The sequence below is a fragment of the Neovison vison genome, chromosome 12, assembly GCF_020171115.1.
Source record: "Neovison vison isolate M4711 chromosome 12, ASM_NN_V1, whole genome shotgun sequence".
Classification (NCBI taxonomy): Eukaryota; Metazoa; Chordata; class Mammalia; order Carnivora; family Mustelidae; genus Neogale; species Neogale vison.
In genome coordinates, this window is record NC_058102.1 from 114,433,399 (window position 1) to 114,458,434 (window position 25,036).

General features: G+C 42.3%; 3 protein-coding genes across 3 annotated transcripts in view; 2 read left to right on the forward strand and 1 right to left on the reverse strand.

Annotated features, from left to right (window-relative positions):
* CCNY (cyclin Y) overlaps positions 1 to 22,117 on the reverse strand; it is a 223,319-nt gene extending 201,202 nt beyond the window's left edge. Inside the window, exon 1 of the mRNA XM_044228613.1 lies at positions 21,823 to 22,117. Within this exon, the coding sequence (XP_044084548.1) occupies positions 21,823 to 21,976 (154 nt within the window). The 5' untranslated portion in view covers positions 21,977 to 22,117. The remainder of the gene's footprint in view (positions 1 to 21,822) is intronic.
* Positions 10,073 to 10,571, forward strand: LOC122892315 (60S ribosomal protein L23a-like). The gene has a single exon (XM_044228614.1). The coding sequence runs from the start codon at positions 10,101 to 10,103 to the stop codon at positions 10,569 to 10,571; it is 471 nt and encodes a 156-aa protein (XP_044084549.1). The 5' UTR covers positions 10,073 to 10,100.
* Positions 22,118 to 22,163: 46 nt separating the features above from the next.
* The window catches only part of LOC122891031 (translation initiation factor IF-2-like), a 34,073-nt gene continuing 31,200 nt past the window's right edge, over positions 22,164 to 25,036 (forward strand). The window contains exons 1-3 of the mRNA XM_044226417.1: positions 22,164 to 22,552; positions 22,636 to 22,824; positions 23,252 to 23,312. Coding sequence (XP_044082352.1) covers positions 22,164 to 22,552; positions 22,636 to 22,824; positions 23,252 to 23,312 — 639 coding nt within the window. The remainder of the gene's footprint in view (positions 22,553 to 22,635; positions 22,825 to 23,251; positions 23,313 to 25,036) is intronic.

Sequence of the window (25,036 nt, forward strand, 5' to 3'; positions counted from 1 at the left end):
TTGGGTATTTTTGTTCAGATTACTGTAAAATAATAGTATAAAATACTTAAAACAAGCAGTGCTCTGCATAGTGGGATTATAGATAATATTTTTCTATAGACTTCTCTAAGTTTTCTACACTGAATATACTGCTCCTATAATCGAGGAAATAATAAATATTGTCTTTTAAAACAAAATCATTCATTTTGGTCTCATAAAGGTAAGTATGACATGGCAATCCAACTTCTGGATCAGTCTGATTCATATCATCTTTAAGATTAAGTGACAATACAAATTCACCAAAAATTAAGTTTCAAAACACAGGTCCACCCAGCAACTCCATTTCTGGATATATACCGAAAAGAATTAAAAGTTTATACACCCATGTCTGCAGAAGCATTATTCACAATAGTCCGAAGACAGAAGGAGCCCAAACATCTATCAGTAGATGAATGGATAAACAAAATGTGATATATGTATTATGATGGAATATTATTTGGCCTTAAAAAGGAATGAAATTCTGACAGATGCTACACCATGAATGAACCTTGAAGACATTCTGCTAAGGCCAATAATCCAGTCACAAAGACAAATTCGGCATATGGGATACATACTTGAGGTACCTGGGGTAGCCAGTCAGAGAGAGAGAAAGCAAAAAGGGAGTTGTCAGGGGCTGCGAAGGAGGAAAAGGGGAGTTATTATTCCGTAAGTACAGTTTCAGTTTAGGAAAATGAGAAAGTTCTGGGGAAGGATGCTGCTGATGGCTGTACCACAGTGGGAATGTATTTAAGTGGTTCTGAACTGTACCCTTAAAAATGTAAGTTTTATGTCACCTCTAATTTTGCCACAATTAAAAACACACACACATAGTTATTTACAATGAGATGATGTCTGCAGAAGTCCAGTGGCTCTGGATATATCAAGGATAGCTTCCCCTAGGATTCTCCAACAAATGGCATCCTCGAACTTAGACTGGATATAAAGAGTACAGTAGACAGAAAAAAGGCCCTGAGAGTAACCTCATTCACATTCACACAATAGCTTCTTACAGAACAGACCGGTACACAGGTGGGACAAGACAATGGAAGAAAACATCTTGGTGAATGACCAAGAATCAGAAGCGACAGAACTATTACGTATGGAGGTATCAATTACACCACGAAGTGAAAGAGGTACAAAAGAATGGGTCTGCTGTGGTGCCCCAGATACCCTGCGTTTATCCAAACAGCCCATGAAGGCAAGGTCTGAACCACAGCTAATATGACTTGGAGGAATATCTTATGATCCTTCTATATCACAAGAAGGGGGGCTGGTCTACGGAGCCGCTAAGAGACTGTCTTAGGCCAACTGGGCTGCCATAACACAATATCACTGGCTGGGTAGCTTATAAACAACAGAAATTTATGTCTCACAGTCCCAGAGGCTAGAGGTCCAAGATCAGGGTACCAGCATGATTGGGTGAGGGTCCTCTTTGGTGCTGCAGACTTCTCACTGTGTCCTTTCATGGTAGCAGGGGCTAGGGATCTCTTTGAAGTCTCTTTCATCAGGTACTAATCACATTCCTGAGGGCACCACCCTCATAACTTAAGCTCCTTCCAAAGGCCCTACCTTCCAATACTATCACACTGTGCATTAGGACTGCAACACATGAATGCGGTGGGGGGCCCACATTCAGACAACAGCAGAGACCATCTCCCACGAGCCTCCCCCTCTGGTGGCTGTCATGAGACAGGTTCTCACTGCGTCCTGGGTTCTGGTGAAGTATACGGCGCTCAACACACTCGTCCACCCCGCAACCAAATAGAGTTCCAAAATAAAAACCCACTTAACTGCAATCTAGACTTGGCTTCCTGGTGGCAGCGTATTGCATGACACAGGCAATCGCTGGCCTCTCTTACTTCAGCGGCACCGCTGGGTGTATTGGGAAAAGACTACAGGAAGCTAACACCTTTGAGCGTATTCTTCTTTTCTCTGTGTGTAGGTAATCAACCACCTAAATCTAAAAGTGATTTGTTTTATCTTTACTGATCGAATCGGTCAGGCCTTCACCTTGCCTTGTCTCGTGTGTGTGAGCACAACAAGCAGTCACAAAGGACACCAAGTTCTTGAGACAAATGCTACAAACCACTTTACATGGGAACAGGACAAAGCAGTGGCCAAAATTCACCTTTTCAATTTCACTTGTTCTTATGTGCAGTACAGTCGTCTTCCTCCAATAAACCCATCCTTAATAGCAGAGACATGTTTTCTTCTACTTACCTATATAATTTGATCAGCTCTGGGTAGATAGCTTTATGCACTGGCAGTACTGGAAGTATTGCTGACCATCTACACACTGTTATTTTGCCCCTGAGCCACAAGTAGATAAGGTGCTGCTCTTAGACTTCATAGAAACAACAAGCAAAATCACAACAGTTGAAGAGAGAGACTTATTTAAGAGAGAGACAGGCATCATGATTTGCTACTGACGTTACTGTACCGTTCTATAAAGCAAAACATTACATCCCTATTTTTTTAAAGGGTAAGAAACCTTTTTTACAGACGAAAAGAAAACTTATTTCTACAAAGCAAATATCCTGCCAGAAACTAAGGAAGTGCTTAGGAATGATAAGAATATATCTGAAGAACACAGTTTGGAAAGGAACCAGTTTGAAGAGGCTCCCACCAACCAAACCTGGGGCAATTTTAACTACAAAAAATAAGAGATTACAACTCACCAAATAAAATAAGAATCCATGACTCCATGCTGATAATTATACAAATGGGGAGAAGGAAGAGCTCTTCCTTATAGTGCCTATCAAAAAATGGAGAAGCAGCTAAAAAATTATTAATGGACATTACAACTAACAAATGAAAGTTTGATAAGAAACAGAATACTTACATCATCTCATTCTCCCCACAAATAACTTATTGTTACTCATTAAAGCTACGTTACACTGAAGAAACCTGAATGGTACCACCCCTTAACCAAGCAACAAAGTTAACATCGCTGATGCTGAGAAGACTGGATAGCATGTGCCTCTTGATAAGATGCATCACTTCTGCAATATTGCTGCCAAAATATATATACAACCTGAATCTAATCAAGAGAAAGCATCAGACAAACCCAAATTCCCAGGTAATGGGAATATCATGATGGGCAAGACAGACATAGTCCCTATCCTCGCGGAGTTTATATATAGTCTGGTGATGAAGGGGAGACATTCAACAAATAGGCCAACAAAGTGAAGTGAGAAAATGATGGAGCTGCCACGATGGTGGGAGGATTCCTTTCTCTGGATTGTGTTTCTAGGAATAGACCATCTGTGAAGGTGACACAGGCTGCCCAGGAGCCAACCAGGTAATCCTTTTCGGGAAGATCTGGCAAAGCAGAAGCAACAGCAAATGCATAGACCTAGACAAGGACAAGCGTGGTAGTCTGACAAACATTCAGGAAGCCCCTGATGTCGCTGAAAGAGAAGGGAGGTTTGTGCAGCAGGCAGGGACAAACACTACCAACTGTGAGCTGCAGGGAAGTCTGTGTTTACTCCAATCACAACAGGAGTCAAGCAGGATTTTAGGCAGGGCAGTGACATAGTCAACTCCACATTTGTTAAGGGGCGAAGAGACAGGAATGTAAGAAAGAACAGCCTGAAAAGAGTAAATTATAAGAAGCACTTAATAAGAAGAAGCCAGAGAAATTTGCTCCATCTTCCCAGAGATCTCTGCAACTACGATATAGAGCCTTTTTTCTCTACCAGATTCTAACAGGAAATAGCAGCAGTTACCAAATCTAAATCTGCAATAACAGAGTATTATGTGAGTAATACATTAGGTTAAATAATGGGAGTAGATTTTTCCAAAGCAGCACCACCCAGCAAATCTTACTGAAACCAAGTGGACCCTGCCATATTAGAATCACTCCTCTGGTCTCCACATCTGCCCTGCCCCATAGCCACTTGCCTTGCTTCCCCCATCTGTACACACCACCAGCTTCCCCACAAACTTCCAAGGGCTATTAAGAGAGCTATCTACCACACAGCTGTTCCCAGAGACTCCTCTGCCAGTCTCAACTTTTAACCAACAAAACAATGTCTTACCATGTATAAAGTTAAACATTTACCACATACTTAATCTGCTTTAATTAAAGCTACTACTGGACTGCTCAAATCACACTGTAAAGACAAAACCCAAAACTAATCACCTGAGTAATCTACAAAGCAAAAAGAAAAATACTACAGGAAAGGCTTTCCATTCCTATCTTCTTAATACAAAAATTTTTACAACTATGTCAAAGTGTGCATTATTTTAAAATGCTATGGAAGTAAACATGCAAAAATGTCCAAAGAAACCTTCTTTGACTCCTTATAATTTATTTAAATCAATTATAGCCAAAAGCATAGTGTATGTGAAGACACTAAAGGGGCATTTTAGAAAAGAAAAGAAATGCTAATTTCATTTTAGGTTACATAAACTGCTAAAAAAAAACAAAACAAAACAAAAAAAACCTAAGATAAGAAAACTGACAGATGTTCACAGCATAAAAATGTTTTGTAAAAAGTGGATGAACCTGGAATTTATGAGGGGCAAGTTCAGAAAGAGAAATCGTAATTTTATTTAAATTTTATTGGTAATTTTATCGGTAATTTTACCCAAAACTTACTGATTTTCTAGCTTTTAAGTTAACAAAAGTCTCAAAGACATTTTTGTTAATTTCTTAATATAAATAATCATGCTTTTCTGCTAAGGTTTGTCTTTGCAAAATGGATGCTAATTTATCCCCAACCTGAGCTTTACTAAATTAGTTCATTTTAGGTCTACTATTTGGGGATTATAATGGAAATGCCATAGGAAAACCAAAACATGGATTTTAAAAACAAATATATGAGAAAATTATTTCTAACTTCCCTTCTCTGGACTTCCCCAATCACTCACTATCCCCTCCATCTTCACCCTTATATACATTCCCCACAACAAACAGTGGAAACGCTTCCGTCCATACCCTCAGCCTGACCTTCACCATGCTAGAGATAACTGAATACCTTTCCCAGGGGAAGCCATCCTATTAACTTATCTAAATGAACTCAATACTTTCACCTGGGGAATTAGGAGCACAGATCCTGGTCAGACTTTTGTGGACCTAGAACTGAAGACATTGAGGTAGCCATTTGCTACCAGAGAAAAAGAAAAAAAGCTATTTTATAATAAAGATCTACAGAAAAATAAATGAGACATAAAGAAAGATCAGATCAACTAAAACTGACAAGAGAATTTAAAAGTAAAATACTTAAATAGCTGCCTCAGTTCCTACAAGCTATCCAACTGCCTATTCCAAGTCCTTGTAAGACTCAAGTTATATTGCCTTCCATAAAATCTCCTCAAGACTTCCAGTAATTCTTCCCTCCCCCACTCCCTAATCAGTTTCAGTGGACTTCTATTAGACTAAAGGGTCTGAATTCATGCTTGTGGTGAGCAATCTCCAACACGGGCCCTGAAGTATCTCAAGGTAGCCCACCCGCATACAATACCATCCCCTGGAATGCAAGGTGGATTTTAGGGACTTGATTCTAACAAACAGCAGTGACAGAATGTTACTTTCAAACTGACATATATCAAGGCAATGGCTTCCATCTTGCAGGTCTCTCAGGGTCTCTGAGATCACATGCTCTGGGCAGAGGCAGCTACCATGTTGTCAGCTTAAAGAAAGGCCAATATAGCAAAGAACTGATGTCTACAGCCAACAACCAATGAGCACTTGATGCCATGAAAAGCCATTTGAGTGAGTTTGGAAGCAGAATGTCTCCAAGTTGCGCCTTGAGAGAATTGTAGTCCCAGCAGATATCTCAATCGCAATCTTGTAAGAGACACTGAGCCAAGGACTCCCAGCTAAGCCTTGCCTGAACTGCTGACACAGAAACTGAGAGATAATACTGCTGTTCTAAGCTACTACATTTGGGGATAATTTGTTACACAGCTCAATAACTAACATAATTCTCTAAGACAGAATTCTAACTCAGATTAACATAATTCTAACTCAGATTTAAAAAAAAAAAAAAATAAGGTGTGGCGCCTGGGTGGCTCAGTGAGTTAAAGCCTTCGGTTCAGGTCATGATCTCAGGGTCCTGGGATCGAGTCCCACATCGGGCTCTCTGCTCAGCAGGGAGCCTGCTTCCCACACCCCTGCCTGCCTCTCTGCCTACTTGTGATCTCTGTCTGTCAAATAAACAAATAAAATCTTTAAAAAAAAAAAAAAAACCTAAGATGGGTCAAGATTAATTTCTTCTTGGGAATATTTAACCTTGTTGTGAGAATCGTGTTGAGTGAAAATGCTCTGACCTTCCCCCCTACCCCTATCAGGAGACTTGGCTCTCAGACCACAAACCACTATAAACTAATCCCTCTTAGCACAGCTGCCATATCTGTAAAGTGAGGATCTCTACGGCACTTGATAGTATGAATGTTCTAGGATTCTATGAAGGCTATTTTCTCATACTCAACAAAAACAGCATATTGCCTCCACAGATCTGAAGACATCTATTCTGTCTCCCACGTTACAACTTTGAGTAATCATTTTACAAAATCCAGAATATATGCAAAATACACAAAACTGGTCTCCAATGCACATCCATCCATTATGGAATCTTTTAGAACAAATGTCCTCCTAATGAGCATAATTCATTACATAAGATGTTCGGGGATTAAGCCACCAACAAGTTCCACATTACTTACTGACTTCAGAATGAACCTATGTGTCAATCCACCCTGGATCTTTCAGAAACAGAGTTTCCTTCTGCCTGTAGCACACTTCCAGCCTCTTCCCTACCATCCCTCTTGCCATTGCCATACGATTGTCTTGGCAAAGCCCTCCCTGACCACATCCCCTCATCAACCAGAGCAGAAGTAATCCCTCTGGCCTCTCTTCTACCTCTGTATATTGCAATCATCCATTTGCATATCTGTCTCCCTTAATAGACCATTAGGACCTTAAGAGCAAGGTTCGAGTTACACTGATCTTGCATTCCAGGTATCCAGCTGGGAACATATACGTGGAGGAACTAATGTTTGTTGACCTACTGAAAAAGTGAACCTTAAACTCCTGGTTGGGGGTGGGGGTGGGGGTGGGGGGGATCAAATTCTCACACTTCTTAAAAATGTCCCTCCTGGAGTCCCTGGGTGGCTCAGTAGTTTAAGTGTCCGCCTTCAGCTCAGGCCATGATCTCAGGATCCTGGGATCAAGCCCTGCTTTCTCAGTGGGGAGTCTGCTTCTCCCTCTCTCTGTCTCTATTATATAAATAAATAAATATAATCTGAAAAAAAAAAAAAAAGAAAAATGCCCCCTCCTCAGGGCCAGTATATCTATGGACTGACGACAGTTGTTATGACTTGAGCCTCCGCACTGGGGACACCGATCAGGAGAAGGCCCCTGAGAGAATAAGCATCTCTCAGAAACACTTGCTTCCTGAATTCCACTTCCTCTCCAACTTCTTCTCTGTGGCTGAAGACAACACATTCTGGAATCACTTCCACATAGGGATTTACCACTTGCTAAAATACTAGTTTAGAAAAGAAAGGAACTCCCTAACTTCTCTGCTTGCCTAACTCCTTACAGTATTAAGCATTCTGCTTAATAAGGTCTCTTCATCTATAGTGAGAATTCCAAACTGGAAACCTGTCACCATGTTTGAACTCTGGAAAAAATAATAATAATAATTTTGTGATCAGCTTTCAGCCACCTCCCACTGATTCCCACCATCAGCATTAACAGTTATTTTCAAATAAAAAACAAGAGAGACATACATGTATTAGATAAACCTCAGTGGACTAAAAAAAAAAGTGAAATGAAGGCCAAAACATCATACACCAAGCATCTTATAACAACGCCTAAAATCAGATGAATTATCTACACCGTCAGAAACAACACAGCTAACTTCGATCCCGGTGATCACTCCCATCACAGGCTGGCTGAACTGAACCACCAAGCTGTTCAACGAGAAATGGCTCCACAGACTGTTAGGCTAACGACACTCAAAAGCAACACTGGTCTTTATTAAGAGCATATGATTTCCATTCGTTATAAATAGCCCTTTGTATACAATACCCTAACAATGAGCTGTTACCTGCTCACCCAAAGAGGTCCCGTAAGGGCACCTCATAAGAAGCACTTTCGTTCATCTTGTTCCAATGCTTTTGTATGCTTAAAATGAAAATATCTCAAAATTCTATGATTATAATTTTCTGTTTCAGAATTATGAGCACCTCATAAGAAGCACTTTCGTTTATCTTGTTCCAATGTTTTTCTATGCTTAAAATGAAAATATCTTAAATATTCTATTATCATAATTTTCTATTTCAGAATTATGTCCCTGGTCCCCACAAACTGCTAAGAACCCTTATGTAAGTAGTACAAAATATGTTTTGTCACATTTTCATTTTGTGCAAGCGGGCTTTGTGTATCATTTGTATTTGAAAACCAACTCAAAGAACTCAATACACTTGGGTCTAGTAAGGCTGGATCTTCCCTGAGAGAGCTTATTTCATGGAAAAAGGCATATACTGGGGTTGGTTAAACTTTAGTTTCACTCTTAAAACAATATTTAATTTTACTTTGTTGAATACAAAAAGAAGAGGGAGAAAATATCCGAGGTCCAGCTGTTTCTGCATGACTTGACTTGTGCTGATGAATTTAACTTCCATGTCTCTTCCAGATGGGCCACATGAACAAGAAGTGGCTCCTCCTTATGACTCCAAATAATGCTACTACATGGTTCTGCAGACACTGAGAGCCCCAGGAACAGTCACAGCACCGCTGACTTGGTCTTCCCATCCCTCTACCAGGAGCCTTCTCAATCTCTGAGTAATGGCTCCCACAACTCAGGTTTCTCTGTGTCCTGTAACAAGAGTGCTGAAAACCACCTCTCTAATGAATAGCTGTACTTTTATAATAACGTTTCCTGACAAATAATACGTGCTACATGGCATAGAAGGGGTTGACTCTACATTTTCAAACCTCAGGCTTTGGGAAAATATCTTCAACTTCAAGAATCACTTCCAGGGTGTTTGGGTGGCTCTGTTGGTTAAACGTTTGCCTTCAGCTCAGGTCCTGATCCCAGGGTCCTGGGACGGAGCCCTGTGCTGGGGAGTCTGCTTCCTCCTCCCCCAACCCCCGCCTCACGCTTCTATACTCTCCCTCTCAAATGAATAAATAAAATCTTTCTTAAAAAATTTTTTAAAAAGGAAGAATCACTTCCACTTGTATCTTTACCTCACACTAAGGCATTTTCGAACTGACATTTTCGGTTCAAATATTTTTTAGAGGAAATGTTTGTCAGGAATACAACATCACCACATTTTTTGGAGCATTCTTCACCTAGACAAGCTACAATTCAAGACTTGAATTTTTAACCTCTATTTCAAGAAACCAACACCATCATTTCCTTATTCCAGCAGAAGTGTTCTCAAGTAAAGAAACTGACTCTTGAAATCAAATAATTTAAATAGGTACTTCCCTAAATATTTTTTCCTTAAGAGTATAACAATGCAAGACAGATGCAACCGAGGGATATTTTTTTCCCCCAAAGGTTTCTACTAAGATGTTCTTGAGTATCATTCGGCTGAATCAAACACTCATTCTGTTCACTGCCTGCCTCAGGGGGCCAGGTCGTCAAGCTGTGGCTGATGAGATTTCAAAAGGTCCACAAAAATACTAAATTGTACTGAACACTTGTCAAACCAAGCCAAAGCTACTGCAGAAAACACAGTTCAGAGAATTACATATTCTAATAGGCCTTCCATTTTTATATTCCTCATCATAACAGACTCTCAAAAGGAGGGTCCACTGTCAGTACTATAAAATGTGAAAAACCCACTCACAGAACTAGCTGATTTTTAAAATTGAGTAAAAAATAAAATTAAAATCTTGGCTAAAAGAAGAAAACTTACCACACCTTTCAGTATGTTACACCAAAAAGGAAGGGAGGGAGGGAAGGGAAGCTATAAAGGAAGAAAATTAAGTGATTTTTTAAATTTAAGTAAAGAAACTACACACCTTCCCAGTACCACAGAAAGCTATCCTACCACCCATGGTCAGAATTGCAAGCAATGTCTTTTCTGTCAAAAATACCATTAGGAGCCTTTTTACGAAGATGGCGCCGAAAGCTAAGAAGGAAGCCCCTGCCCCTCCCAAAGCCGAAGCCAAAGCAAAGGCTTTGAAAGCCAAGAAAGCGGTGCTGAAAGGCGTCCACAGTCACAAAAAAAAGAAGATCCGCACATCACCTACCTTCCGACGACCCAAGACTCTGTGTCTCCGAAGGCAACCCAAATATCCTCGAAAGAGCGCCCCCAGGAGAAACAAGCTTGACCACTATGCCATCATCAAGTTCCCCCTAACTACTGAGTCAGCCATGAAGAAAATAGAAGACAACAACACACTTGTGTTCATTGTGGATGTCAAGGCCAACAAGCACCAGATCAAACAGGCTGTGAAGAAGCTCTATGACATTGATGTAGCCAAGGTCAACACCTTAATCAGGCCTGATGGAGAGAAGAAGGCATACGTTCGGCTGGCCCCTGACTATGATGCTTTGGATGTTGCCAACAAAATTGGGATCATCTAAACTGAGTCCAGCTGGCTAAATCTAAATACAGTTTTTTCATGATAAAAAAAAAAAAAAAAAATACCATTAGGAGCACCATCTTAGAACATGATGCTAGTTCTAAGGAGTCCAAACAAACGTTTGCAAAACTGGTGGAGGAGGGACAGTGCATTCACATCAAGTCTGAAGTTAATGGCAGCCCCTGGAGCTGTGCAGCCTAGAGTCTATGAAGTTCCACACCCAGGCCTTGAATGTGTCAAAGTGACAGAGATAGTAGAACCCTTGGGAAGATGCTCTATTGTTTCTTTTTCACGCTGAATCCTGGAACCTGTAACTCAGTAGAGTAGTTCTGAAGAGGAGTAGGAGGAGAGTTGCCCCGTTGGGGAAATTATACTTGGCAATTACATTTGTGGTGTCATGACTGAGGGTGGGAAGACGCTACCCACACCTACTGGGCAGAGTCAGGGACACTGCTAATCATCCTGCATGGACAGTGCAGCCCCCATCATTAACAAAGAATTATCCCACCCAAAGTATCAATAATGCCAAGGTTGCGAAACCCTGGCACAGCTTCAGAACTCTGCTTTACTGAAAGGGTTCCAGAATTTTATGCTAAGAAGCTAGGCTCAAGTGAATATACTTTCACATGTGAATGTGGCTAAACAAGACAAAAACCCATTTATGAATGCTACTTTGAGGAATAAAAAACTAAAAACTATACAGGCAATTTACAGACTGTCCTTCTTGACTGGACATCAGTATTGTAGTTTGACATCACATTTTTCAAACCATATTAATCAAAGTCAGACACAGAGAGCAAGGGGAAAACACTCATTTGATGCCTTGAACTACCAACCTTTCATTCCCAAAGTGAATGCACACATCTAGTCTGAGGACACAGGAAACTAGGAGGGCAAAGACGAGGCTGCATTAAGCCATGCCTAAGAGGAGGTAGCTGGCTGCCATTTAGCAGACTAATGTCCACACTCACCTACCCCCATGAACCCTCTGCTCTCAAACTTCCACTTCGGCCCAACACTCCTTCCCACAATCCCCTTCATTCTTTCCTTCTAGTCCTATCACAGTGTTGTCTTAGAAATATCCAGGCACAAGAATAGATTTCATTGTCAAAAAACCCCACAAATGTTCCTCAGAATATTTACTACTTAAAGATTTTATTTATTTGTCAGAGAGAGAGAGAGCGAGCGAGCGCAGGCACAAGCAGGCAGAGTGGCAGGCAGAGGCGGAGAGAGAAGCAATCTCCCTGCCAAGCAAGGAGCCCGATGCGGGACTCGATTCCAGGATCCTGGGATCATGACCTAAGCCAAAGGCAGCAGCTTAACTGACTGAGCCACCAGGAGTCCCAGAATACTCACTACTTAAATGAGAGAAGAAAATATTGTCTGGATAGCCAGTCTCCTGGTTTCATGTCAGAATTCCACAGGGCCTCTCCCAGCAGAACATCTCCATCAACTCTGAAAGTCACTGCCATGCTTGCTATCCACCCCAAATCGTTCTCAGGGATGCAGAGGCGCCCAGACATCACCCTATATAAAAGCAACCAATCCACTACGGAGGCCTATTCTTTACCACTCAGGGCCTTGCTGGGCTGTTGCAATGCATGTCATGTTGTCTCGTATCTGGGTACCCCTGACTTGTCCCACCTTAACAATGCTGTCACAGCTCCTCCTCACCTCCTCTCTTCATGTACTTCACTTCCAAACGCCCAGGGGCTGCCAACAGCTTCATAACATGAGTTACCAAGTAACCCTCCTACTGCAGAAGAGAGCTCTACACACAGCCGAGTGTGCTCACAGAGCTTGCACGGCGCTTCAGATACATGGGCTGGCAGAAAAAGCCGTCTTCCGCAGAAGCAAATGGTTTGCAAAGCAAGAATATGCTCCCCACCCTTAAATTTATCCCTGAGTGGTTAATAATTAAAGTCACACTTTGAATGCTGGCTTTACCAGGCTTTCTCGGCTCTTCCTACAATATATAAGAAATGGAAAAATCAGATATTAGATTTATTTTATAGAAAAGATATGCTAAAATTAAAACGAATAAACAATTTGTATCTCTTCAGTAACACCAACTTTAGCTTTCAAGAGACAGAAGGCAATCTCTAATGCTATATAAACCCTGTTTACCCATGCTTTTCAAATAAAACTACACATTAAAATAACAGCCCATCACTTACACACAGCTGGAGGCTGTGGGAAAATAAAATTATCCATATAAACTTTCAAAAGTAATGCTCACTCTAAATGAAGTAATCCTTGATGAATTTGTGAATTTGAAATTTTTGAAACTGAATTAAACACAGCATCATGATTTCATTTCTCAACCCAGACTCTAATAGGGTACACAGAAGCCCTAAAACCTAGACTTTTAAGCAACTACACAAAGTCTGGATCCATACCTAAAAAACAGAGATAATTTAAAGGATAATTATGATTACACTTAATGAAATATCTGTAATCAATTAATAACCTAAAAGAATATAGATTCATTAATGGACAGAATACTAAATTTAGAGTGAAACCTTTTCTTGAAAGGCAAAGAAAAGATGTCTTAACCCATCTATCCATGCACTACTTTCTCTAATTAATGGTAAATTTGAAAAAAGTTTGGTAAAGTAAGATAAAGAGTTTACCAAATATATCAAAATATGTTTAATAACTTCTCTTTTCCCTTTTTGCCCTCCAAGAGCAAAAGCAACCATATACAGGAAAGAATCTGTTTAGAAAATGCTTTAAACACTACATTCCTGGTTTTGCAACACTCAGTTATATTACATATGCACTCCCATGGAGGGTATTTCCGATTCTGCCTCCTTAAAGCCAGAAGGTCTATATCCAGATGTGTCCAAAACAGAAGTGACTTGCATTTCACTGTCCAACTAAGATATATCTACAAGGCTCACAAAGAAACGGCCAAGGATGCAACTGCAGTTGCTAACAATTATCTTTCGTGTACTCCAGCTGTACTTTTCTCAGTGCCAAACACCAGCTGACAGGTCAACTGATGCTAGTACATCTCCACTGACCATGGCACTCACAACTATCACACCCACGCCCCACTATACATCTCAAGTAAGGAGCAAAGATCAGAAAATAAAGACCCAGGAATTAAAATAACATGTACTAGGGAATGTAGCTACAGAGTAATAAAACCAGGTTATGATAATTTTTTATCAAAGTCATATAACCATGGGAAAGGGAACACTTAGCCCAGAAATGTTATAATCACCCAAACATTTTAGAACTCCTTTTTTAGAACAGAATTTTTCAGCCATACTAAAAAACAAATCAAAAATAAAAGTTTCGGGGCACCTGGATGGCTCAGTGGGTTAAAGCCGCTGCCTTCGGCTCAGGTCATGATCTCAGGGTCCTGGGATCGAGTCCCGCATCGGGCTCTCTGCTCAGCAGGGAGCCTGTTTCCTCCTCTCTCTCCCTGCCTGCCTCTCTGACTAGTTACAATCTCTTGTCTATCAAATAAATAAAATCTAAAAAAAATTTAAAAATTTTAAAAAATAAAACTTTCTTTACAAAGTCAAAAGTAATGTATAAAATGTCAATATTCTGACAAAGGTGAGGGGGAAAAAAAAGATTTCAAGGTTTCCCAATCCAGTATTTGAAAGCAACCACTTCCTGGTGAGGCAACAGAGATGCCCAGAGTGTTGTAGTTTGTAGCTAATCAGCCGTGGAGATGACCTCTTTTCTCAGCTTCACCAAGAATTTCCAGGCAAAATCTTGCTGACTTGAGGTATATGTCAATTTGTGTGTTGTCAGATGACAACACTCAGTTGGAGCTTTGAAACACCCCTTTCCTCCAAGAGTCAGACAGAAAGAGGAGCCCCTAGAAAAAGCAAAGTAAGAAAGCCAGAGGAAACAGCTACAAACAACATGAACGGCAGAGGAAGGGAAAGGAAAAGTGCGTTAGATATCTTCTGAGCTCTCTGCAGTTGTGGATCTAGCTAGACTTTATGGAAAGAAATGGCCCAATAACTTGTTTCAGGCTGCCTGAGCTCATTTCTCAGCCCATCAATTCCCTTTTACTTAAAGAAGTATTTTAACATAATAAATGTATGCATACATAAACCTTAAGACCTGCTCTGATTAAAAAAAAAAAAGAAAAAGACAAAACCCTGGTGGCTTCAGCCTCCATCTAAGGGTCCATATTAACATTCCTAGCAATTTACTTTCCATGACAGAGTCAGGGGACTGTTTGGGTGGGGTCTATTATCTCCAGGAGTACCACTGCTCACTGCAGGACATCACCGTGTGACTCGGGAGAGAAGCAACCCCAACCCGGAAAACTAGTATTAGAGCAGTATTCCTATTCTAAGTTCAACTACCAGCAAGCTTCGCATTCAAAGGTCATACAGCTCTGTATAACCTCATCTTATCCAATTCCAAAATTCCAGTTATCCTTCTGGCACCACCTTAAGAACACTGACTGCAGTGATGTCTTTGTTAGGATAAGCCCCTCAGGCTCCCAGCTTCTCTGATTATGGAAAGTTCAAACATAATTTATTGTAATCTTGGAACGCACTTAATATTTAATGCAAGGAAATCAACATGAGGACCATGTTCATAATAACATATATTCATCAAGTATTTTCTGGAAGCATTTTAGCCCGATTTTGATTCTCGTTTTAGGTACCTCAGGGCTTAATAAGGCTAGGCAGCATTTTTAAGCACATTCTTTTTAAGCAGAGAGAAAAGTGAGGCTCACCAATATGGAGGGCCCACAGTAAAGGCAGAGCCATGTCTGGAACATGAGTCTCCTGATTACTGAGCTCCTGCTCTTTGCCCTCCAACACACTTCAGAGAGCTAGAGGCACATCCTGTAAATCCCTGGGAAGAGCTCGTCCTGGACTTATCCTTCTTGAGTCCCACCTCATTCTTCAGCAAAGGCAGAATAATGTTGAGTCTCAGAGCACAGAGAACAAACGGTGTCCTCACCAAGATTCCCAGCAATATACTACTCAATGTTTCAAGCTGACACGAAAATATGGCAGAGAAAGTGAACTCTCTCCCTCCTTGCAGGTAACGAGCTGAAAATGATACTGAATGCATGAGATCAACCGCTGTGGACTCACCCCGGTGCCTTCTTGTTGACTCATGAGAGGATTCGTACTTTGAAGTATGACAGGCATGATACCGTCAATAACACTCTTGTGAAAATAGCAAATGCTGCCTCCTTCAAGTAAGCCCAACAGGACACGATTGGAGCCAAATTTCTGACCCTATGTGACTAAAACAGAATTTCAAAGCCACTCACATGTCTTGCATCTTGTTTCTTTTTTTCCTTTTGGTTCTACCCTTTCCTAGATAGGAATGAATTTAATCTTTGTGTTAGTTTCATCCAGCCAGAAATGTGAGAGTAATTCATCTCAAGATGATAAAGACAATGAGCTTTGTAGAAAAGAGTGAAAATATCTACCATTGTATAAAATTATTTAATCTTCACACCTCTCAAAAAGTAAGCAGTAAAGTAAAAATCCTAATCTCAAAGTATTGCTAACTCAAAGCATACAGGCAATGAATGAATGTCTTAAAACAAAGTGGGCATGGGCCAGGTATGAGGACAGGGGGTCAGTTTCTAGACCCAGGTCACTCCCTAAGTAGCTGTCACAAGGTAGATGGGATGTGGGGCTCTAGCAAGTGATAGCAGATTGAATTCCAACTCTGACACTAACCAGCTATGAAACCTTGAGCAAATTTCTTAACTTTCCAGTCTCAATTTCTTTACTGTAAAATAGGAAGAATGAGAGAGATTTTTAAAAGACAATGTAAGTCAAGTAATTAGCATAGCACTTGGCCAAAAGTTAACACACAGTAAATTCTACTACCCTTGTCCATGATCTATATGACCTGGGCAAGAGACTGCACCTCTCCAAGATTCAATTTCCTTATCTGTAAAATGAAGATGGGGAGCAAACGACTCCACAATTCTAAACTAGAGAGGAAAATAAGTCAGTAAAGGTCATGAAATCTTCATTGGTGCTCTGGAGAATGGAGCTCTCCACAAACCTTTAAGGTGCACCTCTCCACACTGTCTAATATGCGCCAGTGCATGCTTGGTCAGGGTGTCTTCACAAATCTTGCAGGCAATGCAGCTAATAAATCTTAGTCTGGAATGAAAGTCCACAGGTATGGGTTTTGTCCAGCAGGCTGGAAATGCTAAGTGGATCTGACACACAAGAAGAAACCCAAAGAGATGAGGTTGTAGAGAGCCAAAGAAACCAAGGGCAGTAATTTAAGCTAATTCTGTAACAGGTGCTTAGCTCATAAATTGCTCCTTTGTCTCCCCACCCTTGTAACAGTGAGTGTACTTTTTCCCCGTTATCCTTCCCTGACCTAGGATGAGCCCCTTCGGCTTCTAGTTTCTCCAACTACAGAAGTTAAAACATCATTTGCTGTATATCTTAGAACATTTCACAATTAATAAAGAAAATCACCAGGAGTAGCTAAGTTCATAATTGCATATGTTCAAGTTGTACTTTTTGGTTTATTGACTATTTTGGCCTCATTTTGATCTTTAAGGATTTAAGGCCACAGCTAAAGCCATTCATCTTAAGAGATAAGGAAAAAGACTAAACATATCACACTGTTAAATAGACTACAATTAGCCATGATTTGTTTTGGTATAGGTTTGTTTTTGTTTTTGTTTTTTCCTTTTGTGATGCTTTAAACCCTTTCTTAAGTTTCATTTTCAGGGTTTCACTCTACCTGCTATCTCTCAGGTTAAAACACAAACAAACCAAAACGTTTCATATCCACTCTACTTTCATTATTACAGGTCTCAGTCTTTCTCTACTTCCCTCCTGTTCTTCTTATGCAATAAATACACATGATATACTCTAACTCCAATGTCAGTAAGTTGCTGACTTCACTCATTCATTCAAACAAATATAGAGTATCTTCAGGATAAAAGACCCTTAGGGAAACAAAATGAATCAGCAAACAAAACAAAAATGTTCTACTGAAATTTACGTACCAGTAGGTAATATTTATATATTATAGGCAATATGTAAGAAACAATAATTCAGAGAATGTATACTAGGATTGCTGATGAGGTAATAGAGAGATGTTAAAGGGGGCCATCACGAAGGCCTCACTGAAAAGATGAGGCATGAACCAAGACTGAAGGCAGTTGAGAGAGCCAAGAGGAAATATAGAAAAACATTCCAGGCAAAGAGACAGAGCAAAGACCCTAGTGTGAGAGCATGGCAGGTGTATTCAAGGAACAGCACTGAAGGATGCCAGTGTGGCTAGAGTGAGCTGGCAAGTTGAGTGAGGAAGGCAGGCAGATGACACAGGGCCTTGAAGTCCATTGTAACAACTCCATCCATGGTAAAAGTCCATTGTAAAACTTTTACTTGATATGAAATAAGGAGTCACTGCAGTTTTTGAGCAGAGGAGCCAAACATTAAAGTTCATAAAAGGCCATGGTTGCCATGTTTGTTTGAGAACAGACTGTCGTGGGCAAGGGTAGAAGCAAGTCTATCAGTTGGGTATCTTAGCTGAGACAAGCAGCAGGAGAGGTTTTGAGAAGTGTTTGGATTCTGGATATATTTTGAAGGTTGAGAGCCATTCTTTTCTAGCAGACTGGATACAGGATGTTGGGAAAATTGGGTTGTCAAAGAAGATAGCTGAGCTACAAAGGATGAAATTGCTAGCAATTATTTTGAGGCAAAACCATAAGTGACACTTTGGCACAGATGTTATAGGCATTCTATCCTGATTTACTTAGTCTCATCAAATTTTAAATTCTCTTTAAGTCCACCCCTTTTTCTCTCCTCCCACAGCAATAATCTAATCAGGAAAGGCCAGTTTATTAAAGATACATGATGCTTCTTCTCAGAGAAACTGTGGCTATGACTACAAAGACAGATACCCTCTCCCAGAAAGCAACTCCAGGACTAGTAAATGTGCGATGGCTTGCTAATCAAGCAACAATGGAAAGTACCCATATGTCCATTACTGGCTATATGACTGTAGGCAAGTCGTTTTTCCTCTCTCCACCTCATTTTTTGTGTTAAAGTAAGGATAATATTATCCATAGGGTTATTGTGAATACTAAATGACTAAAGAGATATCAAGCAGTTAGAGCAGCATTTAGCACAGAATAAATAATATATAATGGCTGCAAATATTACTATCATTGCCATTAAGTCTTTTCGTTAATTCTCAATCTCAGAAGAATTTTACGAGAAATAATACCTAGGGAGGTGATGAGTCTAATACATACTTCCAAAAACATAAATAATCTAATGTACACTTGAGTTCAAAGACAGGGCAAGTTGCTGGTAGGTGTCATGGAAGCCTAACTGCCTTAACTCAGTCCTGAAATATTACAGGACAAATATTACCCATTGTAAGTTTTGGGCAGGGAAAACATGGATTCAAACCTCATATCTCTGTGATTTTAAGAAACTGACCTATCACAGAAGCCTCATGAATTTCTCTGAACCTTTCAATTCTAGTTGTCTAAGATGTCTCTAAGGATAAAGATGCACTTTGGGCACTTGAGTGCACTTGAGCACTTTGGCTTTTGTGATATATTCAAGAATGCTTCAGCTATAGTTTTTAAATGTTTACTAATCATCTATCAATATAATTCAGAAGTTACAATCTATACCTATTTCTATATGCTATTTAACTTAAACAAGTCTGTTCTCTTCTCCCAGCTTCTGACACTGAATGAATTTCTACGGAAAATGTCCCTGAACAGACTTAACCAGCCAGGGATTTGCAACCCTACCTGCATCTTCGAATTACCTGGAGAACTTTAAACATATTAATGCCAAGGCCCAGTCCTAGATTTCTGGTGTAACTGAAACCAATGCTGAGAACCACAGATAGGTAAATCCTAGAAGTATTATCTATTGAATTTGGCGAGACAGAAAGAATATTGTTTAAATAGTGAATCAGCCAGTCTTACACAACGCTGATAGGCAAAAACATTTGGAAATAATTCCTCCATGTTATGCGCTAATATTGGGAAGAGGCTTTATTTTTACATAATGAATTAGGAAAATACAGACAAAAGGAAGATTAATCTTTCTTAGAGCCATGCTGCATACTATTATTGACTATAGAGAGGAAATGGGATGGGGTTGGGGAGGAGAAGAGTAATTATAACCAGGTATTTGGCAGTAAGTCTTAGAAGGATTTTGCCAGAGAAAAATAGACTAGTATTGTGTGTTACTTCATTTGAAAGAAATCTCAGTTTTGGTCATCAAGTCAGCTTTCAGAAAACATTTGGAAGACCACCAACTCTTGCTTTGTTAGGTCAGGATAACAGGAGACTGTAAGAGACTCTAGGGCTGGTTAAAAAGATTTCTAACCTAAGTTCATAGTGTCTTTTTACCCCAGAACTCAATTCATAAGATGGTGCTAGTTTAAAACCAGAAATGTTAATTCACTATTTAAGCAATATTCTCTGGAGTAATGGCTTTCTATAATAAACTCATTCATTCTTTTATTCCTTTAAAAAAAAAAGCACTTATTAAATATTTACTGTATGCTAGACATATCCTCCAGATGCTTGGACCATACCAGTGATCATGACAGACCAGACCTTGGGATGCCTGGGTGGCTCAGTCGGTTAAGCCACTGCCTTCGGCTCAGGCCATGATCCCAGGGTCCTGAGATGGAGTCCGCATCAGGCTCCATGCCCCCCCCCAAAGGAGCCTGCTTTTCTCTCAGCCTCTGCCTGCCACTGTGCCTGCTTGTGTGTGCGCGCGCTCGATTGCTTGTGCACACTGGCTCTCTCTCTCTCTCTGACAAATAAATGAATAAGTAAAATGTTAAAAAAAAAAGACAGACCAGACCTTAATATCCTTCCAGATGCCTTTAAATGCATGAATTTAAAGTATAACTGTAGTTCAAAGACATCTAAAGAGATTAAGATATTTTCTAAATTTGAAATATAATGTGGAACCCTAATTTACTAAGTGCCTACTATAAACCAGATGTTCTATTAGTCCCTTTAATATATGGTACTCATTTAATAAACCTGCTGTCCTGCAGAGATGACATTACTATTAGAAAAAATTAAGAGACCAAACAATGAGAAAATTCTTTCCCTTAGCAGAGTTTAAATTTCCACACTAGAGGGAATTCTCCATCCTAAAGCTGTCAAGAATGGGACTTATCACAAAGTTGTGTCAATTCATTCACACAAGAAATTTTTTCATCTTAGTTCAACTATATCAACTGGGAGAAGACTTGGGGTTTAAAAAAAGAAAAACCATGTTATCACAAGAATACATTTCCAATTTCACATTTTTTTAAGTTGAAATTATGCAAACTGTGTTTCAAGCATGATGCAGAAACTACCTATCCATATTAAGCCACATACCTTAAGGACAAATTAGTACTAATGGATCTACTGTGGGACATAAACAAACACACATTACTAGGTGCAGTGATCAGTCCTTTATAAACACCAAACCAAACATCACTCAGTTCAGTCAGAAATCCACAGGACTGTAATTCTGCCCCAAGCAAAAACTGGGTGACAACCCAAAGATGTCTCCAGACCATTTTGATAATAATTGAGTTTGTAGTTTCGTTTTGTTTTTTTCCGTTTTCAGGTGAAGCTATTTGACTCCAATTCTGCACACACACAAAAATCCTTTTTTAAGTTTTTAACGGAAATAAGGAACTGCCAATTGGGATCAATTTGTAAGTTTCCGTGGGTAAGCTGATACACAACAACCCTGTTCTCCCAACTCCAGGCAGAGACTAATTCCAAAATGGGATTCACTCCTCCTTTACGCCAGGGATCATCCATTCCCTTCGCCTTCTAAAGGACAATCGAGCTCACCATTCCCGGGAATAACTTGGCTTGTGGCTACGTTCACACAGTGCCTTGGACGCAGGCTCTCGGGGCGGGGGCACCTCAGCACTGGCCACTCAAGTCTGGACAAGAACCAGATCTTGTCGCCTCTCGACCTGCACCCCTCCGCCCCCGCGGTACTCCCGAGCCTCCCGCTGGCAAAGTTTCCCTGCCGCTCGCTCGGGGGTACACGCAGGGACGCCGCTGGGGGTCTCCGAGACCCCAGAGCTCCCAGGGTTCCGGGGACCAAGACCCGGGTCCTGCCCTGATTACAGAAGCAGGGTAAGAAAGCCACAGCTGCCTCGGCCACACAAACGCGGGGTGCAGACAGAGCACGGCGGATGCGGGAGGGTTGTGGGGACGTCAGGAGGAGGCTCGCGAGGCCGCCGCCCCGCGACCCGGACTCGCCCGCGCTCACCGTCGATGTTCTCCCGGTCGCTGATGTGCTGCAGGTTGCAGCCCGTGTCCTCGCGGCTCAGGTCCGTGTCGGGCCGGTAGGACTCCAGCCGGGAGTGGGTATTCCTCCGGAGCTTGGGGCTGGACGACACGCAGCACGAGGTAGTGTTCCCCATCTTCGGTGGCCCCCAGACTCCTGCTGCTCTCGCCTTCCTCCCGGTCCCCGGGAGCCGGGCGCGGGCGGGCGCGGGGCGCGGGCAGCGGGGGCTTGGAGGGGAGACCTGCCCGCCCGCCGCCGCGGGAGGGGGCGGAAGCCGCGGCCGGCCCCCGGGTCAGCAGCGGCGGCGGCGGCGGGGCCTCGCCATGGGCGGCGGCGGCGGCGGCGACGAGCGGGCGGCGGCCCCGGCTCCCCCGGTTCCCCTTCGGCCTCCGCACTCGCCCGCCCTGATCCGGCGGGCCTGTCCGCGGCGGAGGAGCGCTCGGGTCCGCGCGACTGCGGCCGCCGAGCCTAGCTCACCCCGCCGCGGCCATGGCGGGCGGCGCCGCGCAGGCCGCCTCCCCCCACCCTCCCCGCAGCGCTTCCCGGTCGGCGCCCGGGTCCCCAGCGGCGGCGGCGGCGGCAGCCTCCGCAAGAGGTTCCGGTTCAAGCGGGGGAGCCGCGTGTCCGTGCGGGGCGGAACGGCGGGCGGGCGTGGGCACGGCTCTCCGCCCGGCGCTGCAAAGGCCGGCACTACCCGCGAGGATGCTCGGGCGCCCTCCCCCGCCGTCGGCGCCCGCCCCCGCCGCAGCCCCCGCCCCGCCCCGTCGCCGCCTCTTCCCTCTGCCCTGGAAGCAGATCGGCGGCCGAGGAGGGAGGTCCCGTGCCAGCGCGGCCCCGCGCAGAGTGTGGGGTCGGGGCCGGGGGTCGCGCTTCACGCAGGCAGGCGTGGGAGCCACAGACCGCGCGGCTGGAAGCTCAGCGTCTCGATGCCCTTCCTCTCGCGCTTCCGCGTCCTCCACCTCTCCCGGGCCTATGGGACGAGAGGTGTGTGCGGCGGGCCTGCGCCGCTCGCGGGCCGGCGGGGTCCCCCGGGGAGTGGCAGAGGGGCCGGAGCGGCGGGGACGCAGCCGAGAAGCCTGAGGGAGAGCTGGGAGCACACGGAGGATGGGGATGCGGCCGCCTCCCTTTTTGCGCGGGGGCTGTGTTTCTCTTACACCGCGGGTGGGGGGCGGGGGGGAGAAGGGGTTCTTTTATTTTGAAAATATTTAAAAGGAGACTGGACCTTGATCTGGCACTTCTCGCTTCTATTTTGAGTTTTGCCAGGACTTGATGGTGACGTTGTTTTAAGCCGTGAGATAAAGTTGGGGGACCCCTGAGCTACATCAATGTCGAATTAGCTGCAGTGTTTTGAGTTTCTAGGAAATTAATGTGAAGTAGAGATAGATAACATCAGCTCTCCTTTGCTTTTCAGTGCTGTGCGGTTTTGTCTTGCTGAGACCAGCCTGACCCGAAGCATGTTAGCTAAGATAAAGGTATGTGAAAGTGCCTGGCTTACGTGAGATGTTCAGTAAATCATGGGGCTCCATTCCCTCCCAGCATCCCAGAATGACCTTCTTGCCTAAAGTGGCAGAAATAATCTTTCCACTCTTTTTCCAAATAGTCAATGAAGGAGTCATGAGAAGATTCAGGGAAAAAAATGACTTTGAACACAAATGATAGGGGGCAACGCTCTTAATTTTGGATCTGAGGAAACCGAAGTCGAGAAAGTTGAAGTGTCTTGATTGGCCCAAGGTCCCAGTACAAGTTAGTGACAGATGGAAGTACTAAAAAGGAACAAAAGGAGTAAGGAAACTTAATACTTACATAGCATTAGCAACGTGTGGACAACTTGCTTGAGGGGTTATAAACACTTAAATTTCATTTAATTCTCGATATCTAGCTTTTTTTTTTTACAACCTGTGCTGTCTCTGTCTTGAACTCATGTTTATACATTTATTAGTCAATAATCAAAAAAACTTCATGCTCTGAGCTAGATTAATGCCATTTGTTGCAATAAGTGGCAGATGTCCTTGGAAAATAAATGGCAGCAAAGTGCTGATGTTGAAGATGAGAAAGGACAGGTAAAAGGACGTTTCAAAGAATTGCAGCCCTGAAAAGATGGGTAAATATCAACAAGACAAAATAATACTCTATGTTAAGGCAGTTTTGACCTTATTGCTTCCCAGGAAAGTTTGAATGGGACATAACTGCAAGTCAGTGAATGTATATATTCACATTTTCAGGGCTACAGTGTATGGTTAAGATGGATAAAAATTGGGACAGGGGTTATCATATTGTCTGTTCTGATTGCTGTTTTGTAATTGGGCCACTATAAGCATCCAAATACTGAATCATAGGTATATGGCATATCCACTTAGGCATATTAAATAATCTTCATTTGATTGTAGAGTTTACAATATTATATCAGTGATAGGCTTTGAAGGATTTAAGAGGAGAGGCAGAATAGCTGTCTGCAAGCTTCCTGTGCTAGCAGGTCATCGGGCAGTGTTAACTAAAAAGAGCATCTGGAGGTGAGGAAAGACAGGACTGGGGGGTCAGGGTAGCTACAGACTTATGCCAAAAGATTGACAGCCGTCAGTCTACAGGGGCTTTTCTGTCCCCCACCTTCCCCAGTCCCCTTTGACTCTCATGCCATGTTGCCTTTAGGAATGCATCTGTTGGACTTAACACAGAAGTGGGACTTTTGGTCAACAGGCCCAGGACTAGTGCGAAAGCCTCATTAGTGACTTTCCTGAGTGCCATACACACACACACCCCAACACACACACACACACACTTCAAACTCCTCCAAGCAAAGACATCGCCTCTTTGAAAGGCAGTGACACTTTAGGAGAGCTTGCAGAAGCAGTGATGCCAAGATGAAAATGAAATGTGTTATTTATTAAATACCTGCTAGAAGCCTTGCTGTGTACTAAGTATGTTTTTACATCTAAGCCTATGCTGTTTCCCACATTTTACAAATAAAGACACTTTAATACTGATAATAAAACCTAAGATCAGACTACTGAAAAAAGGCCTAAGTGGAGATACTAACCTTGGTTCTGACTGCTAAGTCCATAAGGTCCCCCCCTCAGCTGTATCACCCAAACACCTACTGCCCCCAACCTTCAGGTATCACTGAACAGGAAGGGAACAGAGGCAGATTAGAGTAATGAGAGAAGAAATCTGCAAAAGTTTTGAGTGGAAAAGAGATTCT